This window comes from Babylonia areolata, chromosome 21 (assembly GCF_041734735.1).
Source record: "Babylonia areolata isolate BAREFJ2019XMU chromosome 21, ASM4173473v1, whole genome shotgun sequence".
Classification (NCBI taxonomy): domain Eukaryota; kingdom Metazoa; phylum Mollusca; class Gastropoda; order Neogastropoda; family Buccinidae; genus Babylonia; species Babylonia areolata.
This window is the reverse complement of record NC_134896.1, coordinates 55,280,036-55,298,457: the sequence shown is the minus strand read 5'-3', so window position 1 is coordinate 55,298,457 and position 18,422 is coordinate 55,280,036. Positions and strand designations below refer to the sequence as shown.

General features: G+C 42.9%; 1 protein-coding gene across 1 annotated transcript in view; it reads right to left on the bottom strand.

Annotated features, from left to right (window-relative positions):
* LOC143295849 (leucine-rich PPR motif-containing protein, mitochondrial-like) overlaps window positions 1–18,422 on the bottom strand; it is a 76,779-nt gene that overhangs the window by 46,419 nt on the left and 11,938 nt on the right. The window contains exons 7-14 of the mRNA XM_076607499.1: window positions 18,072–18,110; window positions 15,527–15,614; window positions 14,424–14,528; window positions 11,663–11,854; window positions 9,459–9,564; window positions 8,850–8,887; window positions 6,428–6,497; window positions 5,426–5,562 (exon numbers count right to left, since the gene is read on the bottom strand). Of these exons, the coding sequence (XP_076463614.1) occupies window positions 5,426–5,562; window positions 6,428–6,497; window positions 8,850–8,887; window positions 9,459–9,564; window positions 11,663–11,854; window positions 14,424–14,528; window positions 15,527–15,614; window positions 18,072–18,110 (775 nt within the window). The remainder of the gene's footprint in view (window positions 1–5,425; window positions 5,563–6,427; window positions 6,498–8,849; window positions 8,888–9,458; window positions 9,565–11,662; window positions 11,855–14,423; window positions 14,529–15,526; window positions 15,615–18,071; window positions 18,111–18,422) is intronic.

The window sequence follows — 18,422 nt, the reverse complement described above, 5'->3', positions numbered from 1 at the left end:
TGAAACATACAATGGGACGGTCATCATTCTGTTTGTGTTACATGATTCACTGCAGTGTGGTCTGAAGTGTCTGAAACATACAACGGTGCAGTCATCATTCTGTTTGTGTTAATGATTCACTGCAGTGTGGTCTGAAGTGTCTGAAACATACAACGGTGCAGTCATCATTCTGTTTGTGTTACATGATTCACTGCAGTGTGGTCTGAAGTGTCTGAAACATACAACGGTGCAGTCATCATTCTGTTTGTGTTACATGATTCACTGCAGTGTGGTCTGAAGTGTCTGAAACATACAACGGTGCAGTCATCATTCTGTTTGTGTTAATGATTCACTGCAGTGTGGTCTGAAGTGTCTGAAACATACAATGGGACGGTCATCATTCTGTTTGTGTTACATGATTCACTGCAGTGTGGTCTGAAGTGTCTGAAACATACAATGGGGCAGTCATCATTCTGTTTGTGTTACATGATTCACTGCAGTGTGGTCTGAAGTGTCTGAAACATACAACGGGGCGGTCATCATTCTGTTTGTGTCACATGATTCACTGCAGTGTGGTCTGAAGTGTCTGAAACATACAACGGTGCAGTCATCATTCTGTTTGTGTCACATGATTCACTGCAGTGTGGTCTGAAGTGTCTGAAACATACAATGGGGCAGTCATCATTCTGTTTGTGTTACATGATTCACTGCAGTGTGGTCTGAAGTGTCTGAAACATACAACGGTGCAGTCATCATTCTGTTTGTGTTAATGATTCACTGCAGTGTGGTCTGAAGTGTCTGAAACATACAACGGTGCAGTCATCATTCTGTTTGTGTTACATGATTCACTGCAGTGTGGTCTGAAGTGTCTGAAACATACAACGGTGCAGTCATCATTCTGTTTGTGTTACATGATTCACTGCAGTGTGGTCTGAAGTGTCTGAAACATACAACGGTGCAGTCATCATTCTGTTTGTGTTAATGATTCACTGCAGTGTGGTCTGAAGTGTCTGAAACATACAATGGGACGGTCATCATTCTGTTTGTGTTACATGATTCACTGCAGTGTGGTCTGAAGTGTCTGAAACATACAATGGGGCAGTCATCATTCTGTTTGTGTTACATGATTCACTGCAGTGTGGTCTGAAGTGTCTGAAACATACAACGGTGCAGTCATCATTCTGTTTGTGTCACATGATTCACTGCAGTGTGGTCTGAAGTGTCTGAAACATACAACGGTGCAGTCATCATTCTGTTTGTGTCACATGATTCACTGCAGTGTGGTCTGAAGTGTCTGAAACATACAATGGGACGGTCATCATTCTGTTTGTGTCACATGATTCACTGCAGTGTGGTCTGAAGTGTCAAAGCGGCACTATAATCCACTGTGCATTGTCTTCACAAAAATATTATTCAAAAATATAATAATGACTAATGAGACAGTTATACATCACACTGCTCTAAAATGTATTGGTAATTCTAAATCATCTAACAATGTATGGGTATTCTTAATCTCCTTACAATGGGTAACTGTAATCGTCTTACAATGTATGGGTAATCCTAATGAATCCTATAATCGCAAAACATAACGGCAGACACATGCACACACACAGTGCGCAAAGAAGTGTGCGTGTGTTTGCATGTGCGCATGAATTTTGCATGTCACAATAAGAAGGAAGAGGGGAGAGAGAAAGAGAGGGAGGTGGGTGAGTGATGTGTTGTTTTGTATTGCATGGTGATTATATATTTGTGTGCATGACTTGTGATTATTGTACGTATGGTTTACTCCATTCTATCAGCAAAGCATTATAATGTCTTTTGTGTATACGTACTGAACGACTCTCGATGCCAGTGCACTGTTTATGTGTTTTACACCATAACATCAGATCTCTTCTAGGGGATAATGAACTACTCTGTATTGCACTGTACTGTTTTGCACTGCAAGCATCACCTGAAAGCTGTTGAAGATGACAGTATTCCCCCCCCCTCCCCCCCCAGACCAGCAGTGCCAGGATGGAGTAGCTATGCAAGGTGTGGATAGTCATCCTGTATTGTGATTGAATTGTGTTGTGGTTGAACTGTGCTGTGCTGTGCTGTGCTGTGCTGTGCTGTGTTGTGTTGCTTTGTGTTGTGTTGTTGTGTTGTGTTGTGGTGTGGTGTGTTGTGTTGTGTTGTGTTGCACTGTGTTGTGTTGTGTTGTGTTGCACTGTGTTGTGTTGTGTTGTGTTGTGTTGTGTTGTGTTGTGTTGTGTTGTGTTGCATTGCACTGTGTTGTGTTGTGTTGTGTTGTGTTGCAGTGTTGTGTTGTGTTGTTTTGTGTTGTGTTGTGTTGCACTGTGTTGTGTTGTGTTGTGTTGTGTTGTGTTGCACTGTGTTGTGTTGTTTTGTGTTGTGTTGTGTTGCACTGTGTTGTGTTGTTTTGTGTTGTGTTGTGTTGCACTGTGTTGTGTTGTGTTGTGTTGTGTTGCACTGTGTTGTGTTGTGTTGTGTTGTGTTGTGTTGTGTTGCACTGTGTTGTGTTGTTTTGTGTTGTGTTGTGTTGCACTGTGTTGTGTTGTTTTGTGTTGTGTTGTGTTGCACTGTGTTGTGTTGTGTTGTGTTGTGTTGCACTGTGTTGTGTTGTGTTGTGTTGTGTTGTGTTGTGTTGCATTGCACTGTGTTGTGTTGTGTTGTGTTGTGTTGTGTTGCAGTGTTGTGTTGTGTTGTTTTGTGTTGTGTTGTGTTGCACTGTGTTGTGTTCTTTTTTGTGTTGTGTTGTGTTGCACTGTGTTGTGTTGTGTTGTGCTGTGGTGCGCTGTGTTGTGCTGTGCTGTGTTGCGTTGTGTTGCTTTGTGTTGTGTTGTGTTGCTTTGTGCTGCGTTGTGTTGTGTTGCGATGAGTTGTGTTGTGTTGTGCTGAACTCAACAGTACTGCAAAAGTCTGCATCACCTTAAGTTATGAAAGATGTCAGTCAGGCTGTTTCCCTCCCATGGCCAGCAGAGCATGGATGGTGTACCTATGCTACGTGTGGATGAAGTCATCATGTGTTCCATTGAACTGTGTTGTGCTGTGCTGTGTAATGTTGCGTTGTGTTTGTGGTGTGGTGCGCTGCGTTGTGTTGTACCGTCCAGTGTTGTACTGTAATCAACTCAACAGTACGGCAACAGTCTGAATCACCATGTAAGTTACAGAAGATGTCTCTGACTGTGTTTCCCCTAGAATGAGCCGTGCAGGGATGGAGTAGCTATGCAAGGTATAGATGAAGTCACCCGGTGTTGTACTGAACTGTGTTGTGTTGTGGTGACCTGTGCTGCGTTGTGTAGTGTGTGAATAAACCTGTCCTGTGTTACGTTGAACTGTACTGTGCTGTATTGTGTAATGCTGTGTTGTGTTGCACTGCGTTGCATTGTGTTGACCTGTGCTGTGTTGTGTAAAGTGTGAATAAACCTGTCCTGTGTAATGTTGAACTGTGCTGTGTTGCATTGTGTAATGCTGTGTTGTGTTGCACTGCGTTGCATTGTGTTGACCTGTGCTGTGTTGTGTAGTGTGTGAATAAACCTGTCCTGTGTTACGTTGAACTGTGCTGTGTTGTATTGTGTAATGCTGTGTTGTGCTGCACTGCGTTGCATTGCGTTGTGAAAAGTCGTGTTGCGTCACATGGTACTTGTGTTGTGCCGTGCTGTGCCATGTTGTGTTGTGTGTTACACCGTGTCGTGCCGCGTTGTGTTGCATTGCGGAATGGCTTACTTAATTCCCACCAGTCAGCTTATAGATATGGTCATAGTTGCGAAACAGCCCTTCTTAGAATAGTGAATGATTTGCTTTCGGGATTTGATGAGGATAAGATATCTGTTCTCGCTCTCTTAGATTTGTCAGCAGCTTTTGACACTATCGACCACTCTATCCTCTTGAACAGACTTAAAACTTCCTTTGGTATTCGTGACACTGCACTAGCATGGATCACGTCTTACCTGTCAGATCGTACACAGAAAGTGTGTGTAAATGGTACATACTCTAGAGTATCTGCCTTGAAATATGGTGTCCCACAAGGGTCCATCCTAGGTCCTGTTCTTTTCGTGCTGTATGCGGCTCCTGTGTCGGATGTCATCAGTCATCACACGATGTCGCATGAGAGCTTTGCTGATGACACACAACTTTATCAGTCGGCCTCCATAGCTGAATTTGATGCACTGGTGACTCAAACACAGGAGTGCATTGCTGGCCTAAAGGACTGGATGACTCTCAACAAGCTGCAATTAAATGATGATAAGACTGAATTGATGATAACCTGTCCAAAGAAGTTTCGTCAACATCCTTCCTTTCCTGACTCTGTTCTGATCAATAGCACACCTGTTTCACTTTCTCCCTCTGTTCGCAGTCTTGGTGTAATCCTGGACCAGTCTCTTTCCTTCCAACAGCACATTTCGAATATCTGTAAAGTTGCCTATTTGGAACTGCGTAGAATCAGCTCTATCCGCCACTATCTCTCAACCGATGCAACCAAGACACTTGTATGCTCTCTGGTTCTCTCAAGATTGGATTACTGCAACTCTCTTTTGGCCGGCCTTCCCAAATACCTGTTAGACAGACTCCAACGAATTCAGAATAACGCTGCCAGACTCATTTGCAGAGCTTCTAAATTTGACCATGTTTCTCCTCTTCTTCAGTCTCTCCACTGGTTGCCTGTTTCTGATCGAATAGACTATAAGCTATCCACTCTGACCTTTTCTGCAGTCAACGGATCTGGCCCCAAGTATCTTTCTGAACTCATCCATATCTATACCCCGTCTCGCCAGCTCCGTTCTTCCTCTGATACTCGACTTCTCAGGATACCTCACGTCAGAAGTAAGACCTATGGACACAGATCGTTTTCTTTTCAATCGCCAAAGACGTGGAACAAGCTCCCTGATAACCTCCGTCATTCTGATTCCCTCGCATCTTTTAAATCTCGTCTCAAAACTCACCTTTTCCCTCAGCAATAAGTTCAATTGTGGCAGGTCCACAACTACATGCATGTATATGAATGTGTATTGTGTGTGCGTGTGTTTATGTAAGTTTGTGCCTGCCTATGTGTGCGTATGTGTTAGGGTAGCTGTTAGATACACATGTATGTTAAAATGTATGTATGCAGTGTGTGTGTGTGTGTGTGTGTGTGCGTGCGTGCGTGCGTGCGTGCGTGCGTGCGTGCGTGCGTGCGTGCGTGTGTGTGTGCGCGTGCGTGCGTGCGTGTGTGTGTGTGTGTGTGGTCACATTTTGGTGTGTGTATGTAACATAGATATAATGTTTTATGTTATCAAAAGCGTTTTTGTAAAGCACCTAGAGCAGATTTCTGGATAGTGTGCTATATAAGTATCCATTATTATTATTATTATTATTGCAATTGTGCTGTGTTGTGCCTGTGCTGTGCTGTGTTATCCTATGTTGTAATGTGCTGAACTCTACAGCCACTGCAAAAAGCCTGCATCACCTGCATGTTGTCGAAGATGTCAGACTGTGCTTCCCCCAGGGCCAGCAGGGCAGGGATGGTGTAGTTGTGAAGGGTGAGGATGAAGTCGTCCTGAGAGCTGCACAGCGCCCTCATCTGGCCCATCACCTCGTAGATCCCTGATCAACACACACACACACACGCACAGACCACACACACAAACACACACACAAACACGCACCACAAACACACACACCACACACACACGCACACAAACACACACGCACACGCGCACCACAAACACACACTCACACACACACACACGCACCACACACACACACGCACCACAAACACACACACACACACACATGCACCACACACACACACACACACACACACGCACCACACACACACACACACGCGCACCACACACACACGCACACACATGCACGCACCACACACACACACATGCACCACATACACACACACACACACATGCATACATGCATGCACATGCACACACACACACCAGCCTCAGTCAGCGTTCACTGGTGGAGGTACCACTGGATGCAACAGGTATTTCCAATCAGATAAGTCAGATGTACTGCACTGTATCGTACTGTACCAAACTGTATTGTATTATACTATATTGTATTGTATTATACTCTTTTGTGCTGTGTTGTATTGTATTGTTTTGTTTTGTATTGTATTGTGGATTTTATTATATTGTACTGTAACGTTGTATTGCACTGAAATGTACTGCACTGGACTGTACTGTACTGTACTGTACTTTATCATACTGCACTGTACTGTATTGTATCGTACTGTACTGCATTACACTGTACTGTACTGTACTGTACCACACTGTTTTGTATTGTACTGTACAGTACTGTATTGTACTGCACTGTACCGCACTGCACTGTACTGTATTATACTGTATCGTATCGTATCGTACTGTACAGTATAGCACTGTACTGTACTGTTTTGTATTGTACTGTACTGTACTGTACTGTGCTGTACTGTGCATCCAAAAGCAAAGCTCACCCTCCTTGTTGCTGGCATCCCTGAACTGACACAGAGCTGGCCAGAAGTAGTGGGCCCGAATCGGCAGACCCTGCCAGACACACACACACATCCACGTGGTCACTCACAATGTGTATAACTCACCCTGTTTACACACACTCACATACTTAATAATAATAATAATAATATTTCATTTTTATATAGCGCTATAATACAAGCATAAGCAAGCTCTAAGCGCTTTACAATCCAGTACCTAAAGTGAAACAAGAAAGCATATAAAAAGTAGTAGAAACATAAAAACAGAACCATTAATATTATTAAAAAAAACACAATGCATAAAACTCACAAAGAAACATACTATCGATACTACAACTGTTACACTCCAACACTCATACTAACACCCACGCACAGACACACACATGATTAAACGGCTGAGATGACAGTAATACATGTAAAAAGGAACATAATTGTAATCTGCATGCCACAGATTTTGTAAAAATTGTAAAAAACTGTAAAATAAAATTTTGGATAGAAAAGGTAAAAGGGGTAAAAATTGGGTCATTCTCCCTTTCGAACCACACCACCACCATCCATCTACCCACTTGACTTCAACGGGTTTTTTTCTTTCCAAATGCTGCAGAGGGAACGTTCACTCTGGTTACAAACATCTTGAACACACTTTTTTTTCCTTTTTTTTTTTGCTTTGAATATACTCAGAGCTGTCCCTTTAAGTAAAACCAAACATGTAAATGAATTCAGTAACAATTCCCCCAATTAACCACACGGGGACTGACATAAACTGGAAGTGAACTCAGTAAAAAAAACATTCCCCTAATTAATCACAAAGGAAAAGACATAAAATGGAAGCAAACTCAGTAAAAATTCCCCTAATTAACCACATGAGGACTGGCATAAACTGGAAGTCAACTCAGTAAAAATTCCCCTAATTAATCACAAAGGAACCGACAAAAAGTGGAAGTAAACTCAGTAAAAATTCCCCTAAAGGAACCAACATAAACTGGAAATGAACTCAGTAACAATTCCCCTAATTAACCACATGGAGACTGACGTAAACTGGAAGTGAACTCAGTAACAATTCCCCTAATTAACCACACGGAGACTGACGTAAACTGGAAGTGAACTCAGTAACAATTCCCCTAATTAAGCACACGGAGACTGACGTAACCTGGAAGTGAACTCAGTAACAATTCCCCTAATTATCCACACGGAGACTGACGTAACCTGGAAGTGAACTCAGTAACAATTCCCCTAATTATCCACACAGAGACTGACGTAAAGTGGAAGCGAACTCTGTAACAATTCCCCTAATTAACCACACGGAGACTGACGTAAACTGGAAGTGAACTCAGTAACAATTCCCCTAATTAACCACACAGAGACTGACGTAAACTGGAAGTGAACTCAGTAACAATTCCCCTAATTAACCACACGGAGACTGACGTAAACTGGAAATGAACTCAGTAACAATTCCCCTAATTAACCACACGGAGACTGACGTAACCTGGAAGTGAACTCAGTAACAATTCCCCTAATTATCCACACGGAGACTGACGTAAACTGGAAGCGAACTCAGTAACAATTCCCCTAATTATCCACACAGAGACTGACGTAAACTGGAAGCGAACTCTGTAACAATTCCCCTAATTATCCACACGGAGACTGACGTAAACTGGAAGCGAACTCAGTAACAATTCCCCTAATTATCCACACGGAGACTGACGTAAACTGGAAGCGAACTCTGTAACAATTCCCCTAATTATCCACACAGAGACTGACGTAAACTGGAAGCGAACTCTGTAACAATTCCCCTAATTATCCACACGGAGACTGACGTAACCTGAAGTGAACTCAGTAACAATTCCCCTAATTATCCACACGGAGACTGACGTAAACTGGAAGCGAACTCAGTAACAATTCCCCTAATTATCCACACGGAGACTGACGTAAACTGGAAGTGAACTCAGTAACAATTCCCCTAATTATCCACACGGAGACTGACGTAAACTGGATGTGAACTCAGTAACAATTCCCCTAATTAACCACACGGAGACTGACGTAAACTGGAAGCGAACTCAGTAACAATTCCCCTAATTATCCACACGGAGACTGACGTAAACTGGAAGCGAACTCAGTAACAATTCCCCTAATTAACCACACGGAGACTGACGTAAACTGGAAGTGAACTCAGTAACAATTCCCCTAATTAACCACACGGAGACTGACGTAAACTGGAAGTGAACTCAGTAACAATTCCCCTAATTAACCACACGGAGACTGACGTAAACTGGAAGCGAACTCAGTAACAATTCCCCGTATTAAGTGAACTCAGTAAGAACTGCCCTCATCAACCACATGGGGACTGACATAAAATGGAAATGAACTCAAGTCAAAATTCCCCCAAATTAACCATACAGGCACTGACCTCTTCCTTCATCTTCCCCAGCAAGTCCAGTGCATAGCCTGAAACAAACAGTAACATTTTATGACACAATCACAGGGAGGGAGGAGGGGGCAGGGGGGCGGAGGGGGAGGGCTGGGGGGGGGGGGGGGAGAGAAAGAGAGGTTGACAGAACAGACCCAAGTGCTGTTCCATGCTTGCTAAAGGGTTGCCAGAAAGGGTGTGGACATGGGACATAAATTCATCATCATTTCAAGAACTGTATGTTTTGCTGGGTTTTTTTTTTTTTTCTTTTTTTTCTTGGATCTGATTTATGTCTTAATATCACATTTTGTGAATAGATGTTCAAATACAATTTAACTTACAGTCATGAACACAAACACATGCATGCACATACACACAATTACACACACACATCAAACACACACACACACACACATCACACCCTCAAGCCACTTCATTACACCACCACCCCCTTCCAGCTTCCACCCCACCCACCCACTTCTCCCCACCCCTCCCTTTTCCTTTCAGTCCCCCCACACCCCCCTCCGCCTGATATCACTCCAAACATAAAGACACTGGAAGAACAAGGACGACAGAGTGGCTTGCTGAGCCCATGAGCAAGCAACCCACCTGGCTGACCCTCCAGGTAGGCCAGTTGAGCGACGGCGCTCAGGTTGTCCTTGTTGAGCTCTCTCTCCTGCATGTCCTTCACCATCTCCACCACCTTGTCCACCGGCTGAAACACCACCCACACAGAACCTACAGGATACACAACTACATGCGCATGGTTGTGTGGGCAGCCCACTGAGCTGCATTATGGCAAGATTATGCACATTACAGGAATGAATCATCATCACATCATTGTCACCAATTATTACAGTAATCATAATGATAATAATGATACTCATCATAATAATAGTAACAGGAAATTTTCTATCTAAAATTACGTTTAAATAACATACTTACCGTGACCCAACTAGTGCAGACTCCGGCAGGGGTCTGACATTCCTGTCCTATACAAACTACTATCCGCCTATGCGGAGAAAATGAAAGTACTACGGCCGATAACCTCCCGGAAGTAGGTAACATCCCCTTTGTCCCCCTGGCTAGCGCCCTCTTTTTCTGGCAGCCATCATGACACCTGTTCCTGTGCACTTCATACGGCTAAGTTTTTTCACATTTTCTATCTGTCTATCAATTCTTTGGCGTTTCTGTTTTGTATCCAATTATGTCATAACTATTTTTACTATTATCACTGTTATTATCATCATCATTAAATATTACTTCTTTTCTTTCTAAATGATTATTTTCATAATAATTGCAGACATATCTCCCCTAGAATCAAACTATCAGTACCCCCTACAACAAAGTATGGCTGCCTACATGGTGGGGGTAAAAACGGTCCTACATGTTAAAGCCCACTTGTGTACATACGAGTGAGTGAACGTGGGAGCTGCAGCCCACAAAGGAAGAAGAAGAAGAGGAAGAAACTATCAGCACTTCAGCCTTCACAAATCTACAACAAACCAAATGATCAGCAACACCATATACTTATATGTGGAGTGATGGCCTAGAGGTAACGCGTCCGCCTAGGAAGCGAGAGAGAATCTGAGCGTGCTGGTTCGAATCACGGCTCAGCCGCCGATATTTTCTCCCCCTCCACTAGACCTTGAGTGGTGGTCTGGACGCTAGTCATTTGGATGAGACGATAAACCGAGGTCCAGTGTGCAGCATGCACTTAGCGCACGTAAAAGAACCCACGGCAACAAAAGGGTTGTTCCTGGCAAAATTCTGTAGAAAAATCCACTTCGATAGGAAAAACAAATCAAACTGCACGCAGGAAAAAATACCCAAAAAAATGGGTGGCGCTGTAGTGTAGCGACACGCTCTCCCTGGGGAGAGCAGCCCGAATTTCACACAGAGAAATCTGTTGCGATAAAAAGAAATACAAATACAAATACACATTTGCTCACAGTCACTGTTGCTCCAAGCTTGTAAAGCAGTGTTCTGCACGCATACTGTCACCGCTCAACGTCTTTTCTGCATAGTTCTCGCACGTATTCCTCTTCTTTGCCATGATGGGTTGCCTCAACATTTCAAGGCCTTTCTGGTGCATGTGCATCTAAGCTGCCATTCCAATCGCCTGGAGAAATCAACCCTATTTTTTCCCCCCCATAACGACCAGGCATTTTTTTTATATATATATTGCAGTGACATTTTTATTTGTTTTCCTCATAAACTGGGGCTGTAGGTATGTCTGTTATAAGTGAACCCAGTCTGACCCTCTGATGACATGCCAGGGCCTGCAGGGATAAGTGACCGAGGGTGTATTGCTATTATCATCATTATTATCAGTATTTTCAGTATTATTATTATTGGTTAACCCTGGCTGACCCTCTGATGATGTGCCAGGGCCCGCAGGAAGAACTGACCTAGGGTATATCATTATCATCATTATTAGTTAACCCCGACTGACCCTCTGATGACGCGCCAGGGCCCACAGGAAGAAGCGACCCAGGGTGTATCATTATTATCATTATCATCATTATTAGTTAACCCCGACTGACCCTCTGATGATGCGCCAGGGCCCGCAGGAAGAAGCGACCCAGGGTGTATCATTATTATCATTATCATCATTATCAGTTAACCCCGACTGACCCTCTGATGACGCGCCAGGGCCCGCAGGAAGAAGCGACCCAGGGTGTATCGTTATTTTCATCATTATCAGTTAACCCTGACTGACCCTCTGATGACGCGCCAGGGCCCGCAGGAAGAAGCGACCCAGGGTGTATCATTATTATCATTATCATCATTATCAGTTAACCCTGACTGACCCTCTGATGACGCGCCAGGGCCCGCAGGAAGAAGCGACCCAGGGTGGTCTGGTCGGTGTCCAGCCGTGTGGGTTTGGGCATTACCAGGAACAGCTGGTAGGCGGCGTCTTCGTAGCCCACAGCGATCAGCTGGTTGCACACCCGGATGGCGTCCTGGTTGAAAGGGGTGCCACTCTGCAGGAAGGGGAACAACTGCACACACACACACACACACACACACACAGTGAGACACACACACACACAGTGACACACACACACACACACAAGAATCCAGAATCAAGAATATTTCATCTTTTGACCCCTGCTGGGGCATAGAAGATATAAAGTAACGACGTTGGTATTATCATACACCAAAAACCAAAATACAAACAACAAATAAAACAATGAAATTGGTGATGAAAACAGACAAAAATACAACAGCAGGCATATCATCTTGAAATCTTTCCCCCCCCCCCCCCCCCCGCCCCCCCTCCCTCCACTTTCAAACACACTCTCCTCCCTATTTTCAACAAATTGCAAAAACTAAAAACTAACTTTGGATCCAAATATTTCTTAGGGATGAACTCGTTACGAAGATTTGCAAATTTCCGGCATTCCATAATAAAAATGAAATTCATCCCCAATCACATCCACATTACAGTGACAACAAATACGCAGTTCACGTAGAATATTGTGACACACACAAACATGCACACACACACACACACACACACACACACACACACACACACAGGCTGCACATCATTCAGGCTAAAGCAGAACACACATCAGAATACACCTAATACAGTATTCAGTAAACTCTCCAACCAGTAAATTACTCACTAATGCACATGAAAATAAAGCAAACAATTATCTGGTTTTTAAAAAATAAAATATATGTAAGTCATACTATGACCATAACTGGAACTAGTATTACATCTTTTTTTTTCCAAGTACTACCTCGATCTCTGTGGTATTTTCATGTGCCACAATTAACTGCAAAAGAATGATTTAATACACCATATGAATGAAATGAAAAGACATTACCACGCTGGCAAATCTATAGAACCAGAAAATTGCATTGTAATAGCATCAAAACTGCATTAGCTTACAGATTAAAAAGAAGAAAAAAATTCTGCATATCAATTATAACCAGAAGTAAAATGTATTTCGAATAACAAGATAACTGTAAATCACAATTCATTTCGGTGCCATGAACTAAGAGTTTTCCACAAGACCTGCACACCATATAACAGATGGACTCTGATCTCACAATATACCTGTGTTCTGCTAGACATTCATTCTGTTCACCCCTAGACTGCCTATATGACGAGATAACTCGTCAGCACAAGAGTGTACACTTCGCTGCCACAATGATGAAATAACTCGTCATCGAAATATTCGGACTTTTCCCTGCTTTGCATTGAGTTCACTGACAAAAATACTGGTAGCTTTAGCTAGGGGAATCTTTCTAGATTCTATACATAGCAAGAAACCCCATCTACGTCATGAGGTAGTCCTTTATTTGAATTTTTTGGTTGGGTTACTGCCACAGTGTTTGCCTGGCTCCTCTCATCACTCGCTCAACAAAATGTCGGACACCATGCTCAAGACATGCGATCGTGGTGAACTAAATCAACCAAGATTGCTTTCTTTAGCTGATGCTCAGAACAAATTAAAGCATAAATTCAAAGGAGAAGACAGTGATGAACATTTATAGGACGATTTGATAGAAAATAAAGGGAGCAATGAAGAGACTGGCCAATATACGACTATCAGTGAGTGATGCCTGCTGTACAGCTGTAGCAGAAGACAGAAAGTGACTGAATTATTAGCAGGACACAGTGTGAGCGATTTTCTTGGCACTCAGCCAACCGATGAGAACTGGATGAAGCGACCGTGTGAGAGGGGTGAAGAGGAAGAAGGGTGGAAATAAATGGGCGTGGCCTCACATCCATGTTATCACTTGGAGAAGTCATAATGCAGTGTCTATCTGTCTCTTTTTTTTTTTTTATTGTGGTTGTTCTAGTATAATTTGTGTGTACAGGTATTATCCATTTGTCCAGAAAATATGATATTCTGGTGCAAATTACCTGACTAATGTTTGTAATGAACAAGTTGAAAATGTGACAAAAAACAGAACACTGATCTCAAAACAACAGCATGTCACTGAAAATATATAAAATTGGAAAACATCATGTTTTGTATTCTTTGTTTATTTACCTTTCAGAAAATATATACTTTTATGGGTTTTTCTCCGATAACAAAGAGCACAGAATTTTTGGAAAATATATACCCGTTTTTTGTGAAAAAACCCTGACAAATAGATTTCACTGAAATCTTATTTCCCTGGCAGCGAAAGGGTTAACCACAACATTTTTGACAATGAGTTAATGAAGCCTTCCTTACACAAAAATCTGTCATCTACAGTCACTAGAAATGTTCATGTTTTTGATTCTTCACTTTCATTATCAGCTATTTCTCTGGTTAAACTGATGAGCTCTCTTTTTGTGAAGTACATTAATTGTACTTCTGTTCATTTCAAATTTCATCTCTCATTCCACCTTCCATCTGTCCTGTTTACCACCAAAAATATACAACATCCCTCCTCCACTCGTCTTTTTTTTTTAAATATTATTTTTGAATGATAACATTCAAATGCAAAAAATTAACACTTTAACTAGATGTCTACCATCACAGGTATGTGTGACAGGACAGACAAAATTCCTCTTCTTCTCCATACAAACACACACACACACACACACACACTCACACTGCTAACCTCAGAGACATGCTGGGAGTGACCTGACATGGCCAGAGCCACAAAGATGTCCAGGAGCTGACCAGGACGTAGAGGCACGTTCTCTATCTCTGCCTGGCTGATGTACTGTGCACACACAAACACCATACACAAGCTTTTAGCTCTTCAGCCCCACAGACCTGGAATTCACTGCCAACTTCAGTCCGTCACAGTCCCTCGCCCACAGCCTTTGAAACAAATCTAAAAACATTCCTCTTCAAGCAATCTCTGCGTAACTGAGGCACCATATGCCATATCTGAATGTGTATTGTGTGCGTGTGTTTATGTAAGTTTGTGCCTGCCTATGTGTGCGTATGTGTTAGGGTAGCTGTTAGATACACATGTATTGTTAAAATGTATGTACGCAGTGTGCGTGCGTGCGTGCGTCCGTGCGTGCGTGTAGTCATATTTTGGTGTGTGTATGCAACATAGATGTGATGTTTTATGTTAACAAAGCGTTTTTGTAAAGCACCTAGAGCAGATTTCTGGATAGTGTGCTATATAAGTATCCATTATTATTATCATTATTATTATCTGTATTTCATGGATCAACATCCATTTCTTCCATGCGTGTTTTAGCATGCATGTGTGTTTAAGGATGTGTGTTTTTGTGTGCATGTTTTTTGTGTGCTTTGTGTCGGACTGATTTGTTACTGTGCAATGATGTGAGAGATTTGAAAGTGCTAATTTTCAAGGCCCAACAGAAACTGGACTTTCAATCTAAAGGTCCCGGGTTAGATTCCTGGCTGTTTCATTGCTGTTTCTGAACACACACACACACACACACACACACCAGACACACACACACACACAAACATGCATGCACACATACACATGCACAAACACAGAAACGAATGCACATACAACAAATTAACATACACACATGACACATACACACACATCCATTAATTTCAGATTAAGAGCAACAAGAGTCAAAGAAAGAAGACCAAGAAGGATGGCATCAAAACAAAACAAAAATCATACACACACACATCACATACATACTGTACAACCCCCCAGCCACCCTCCCCCCCCCCCCCCAACCCCCCACGCCCACCCCCTCCCACACAGAGGAATACACTCACCTTCTTCACCTCCTCCATCTCCCCCCTCTCAGCAAAGCCGACAGCCAACACCGTGTAGGTCATGCTGGTGGGCTCCAGGCCTGTCTGCCTGCACACAGTCACACACACACACACACACTTCACTGTTTCAGTTTCAGTTTCTCAAGAAGGCGTCACTGCGTTCGGACAAATCCATATGCACCACACCACATCTGCTAGGCAGATGCCTGACAGCAGCATAACCTAACGCTCTTGTCAGGCCTTGAGTACATGCTTATGATCATTTATGTACCTATCAGGGTGGAATTTTCTTCACATAATTTGACCAGACAACACTCTCGTTGCCATGGGTTCTTTTTCAGTCCGCCAAGTGTGTGCTGCACAAGGGACCTCGATTTAATCGTCTCATCCGAAAAGACTAGACGCTCAGTGTGATTTTCCAGTCACACTTGGGAGAAAGGGCGAGAGTGGGATTCAAACCCACACCCTCACCGACTCTGTACTGGAAGCTGAGCGTCTTAACTCACTCAGTACGGCCAGTCCTCTCTTCTCCTCTACACAGACCCTTCGGATGTCCAGTGGGTGTCTCAATGACCCAACCTTTTGCTTCCGTTGTCAGAATTGTGGTATTCTTTGTCAACATTCACCTCTTCAGTATAAGAGCCTTTCGCCTGCAATATTTTGATGGTGGTAACTGGGGTGAAACGCTGTTAACGTCGTCTCTTTCGCTGTTCATATGGAGAGAGTTAACCAATCTGCTAACTTCCCTCCTTCTTCTTTCTGCCAACATACTTTCCAATGAAAAGGTACCTTTTTTTTTTTTTTTTTTTTTAAGATGTAACGGCTGGTGGTCATGTTGAAGTCAACACATAGTGACAAGAGAACAGGTAACAAGAGAGGCAAGGCCTTCCAGACTCACTTGTGATAAATTAAGTCCCCTAGCATTAATTACAGAGTAATTTCCCTTTTTTACTGTCTGCACCAAAACGTTTGCAAAATAAATAAAGATTCCATGCTTTGCAAAAGAAGTTTCTGTTTGAACAAAAAATGCTAATAATGAATCCTCTAGTTGTTGTGTCAGAATAAGAGGTCAAAGTGCCAAGTTTAGAGAATACAAAAAATATAAATATAACAGTAAATGCAGTTTGCATATAATTAGGCTTCATTCTTTATTTTTTTGTGCCCATCCCAGAGGGACAATATTGTTTTAAACAAGATGACTGGAAAGAACTGAATTTTTCCTATTTTTATGCCAAATTTGGTGTCAACTGACAAAGTATTTGCAGAGAAAATGTCAATGTTAAAGTTTACCACGGACACACAGACACACGGACACACACACACACACACACAGACAACCGAAAAACGGGTTAAAACACAGACTCACTTTTTTACACAATTGAGTCAAAAATGGTGATCAACAAGTGCAGTGGCTGAATGGTACGACAGCTGGATTCTCGCCTGAGTTTCCAGAGTTTGATCCCGATTTCAACGCACCTGGTGGGTTAAGGGTGGAGATTTTTTCCAATCTCCCAGATCAACAAATGTGTGGACCTGCTTGTGCCTCAACCTCCTTTGTGTGTGTGTGTATATATATGCAAGCTGAGGATCAAATACACACATCAAAGATCCTGGAATCCACTAAGCATTTGGTGGGTTGTGCAAACAAGAACATACCCTGCATGAACACCCCTGGGAATGGAGTATGGCTGCCTACATGGTGGGTTTAAAATGACCATATACATAAAAGCCCACTTGTACATGAGTGAAAATGGAAGTTGCCGCCTACTAACACCGAAGACAAAGAAGAAGAAGAAGAAGAAGAAAAATAACGGTGAACATTGATTCATTTGTCTTGTTAAAGCGAACTGGTCTAAATGCACTGACAATAGGATAGTTCAGAATACCAGTCGTTGATTCATTCTTCTGTCTGCATGCTGCTGTCTTGCTGTAACTTGAAAGTCTAAGCCATGGAATGTCACTGACTCTGACCAACAGATCAGAAATAAAGGAAATTTTCTATCTAAAATTACGTTTAAGTAACATACTTACCGTGACCCACTAGTGCAGACTCCGGCAGGGGTCTGACATTCCTGTCCTGTGCAAACTTCTATCCGCCTATGCGGAGAAAACGAAAGTAGCTACGGCCGATAACCTCCCGGAAGTAGGTTGTCTCCCCTTTGCCCCACTGACTAGCGCCCTCTTTTTCCGGCAGCCATCATGACTCCTGTTCCTGTGCTCTTCATACGGCTAAGTTTTTTCGTATTTTCTGTCTGTCTGTCGATTCTCTGGCGTTCTTGTTTTTTTGTCAAATTATGTCTCCTACCAGGTCACATAATTATATAGCTCGATTGGGCGATCGCGCTAAAATTAAGGCGCGATCGTAATCGATTCGCTGACACTCTGGGCCCTCTACACCTGGCCCTCTCAACAACGCCAACCCGCCGCCTCTTCCACTTCCTCCGCTCCCTCAGAAATAATCAGTTATTTCTCAGCATGACCATGCAGACTGTAGGGCCAGTAGGCCAGTTTCAATGAACACCGTGAACAAAGACTCCATGCTTACCTCATCACCTCCAAAATGTTTCTGGCACTGTCCGGATCACTGAAACAAACAGTACCGTCATGTGTGACAAAAGGGTATTATGTGTGCCTGTGTGGGTATGTGGGTAGGAGCAGGTGTAGGGAAAGTATTTGTCACAGAGAGAGAGAGAGAGAGAGAGAGAGAGAGAGAGATAGAGTCTGTGTGTGTGTGTGTGTGTGTGTGTGTGTGTGTGTGTGTGTGCATTTGCATGTTTGTGCAAGTACACGCACAAATGTGTGTGTGTGTAATATGCACGCACATGTGTGTGTGTGTGTGTGTGTGTGACTGTGTATGTGTGTGCATGCATGTCCATATGATCTGTGCGTGTTGTGT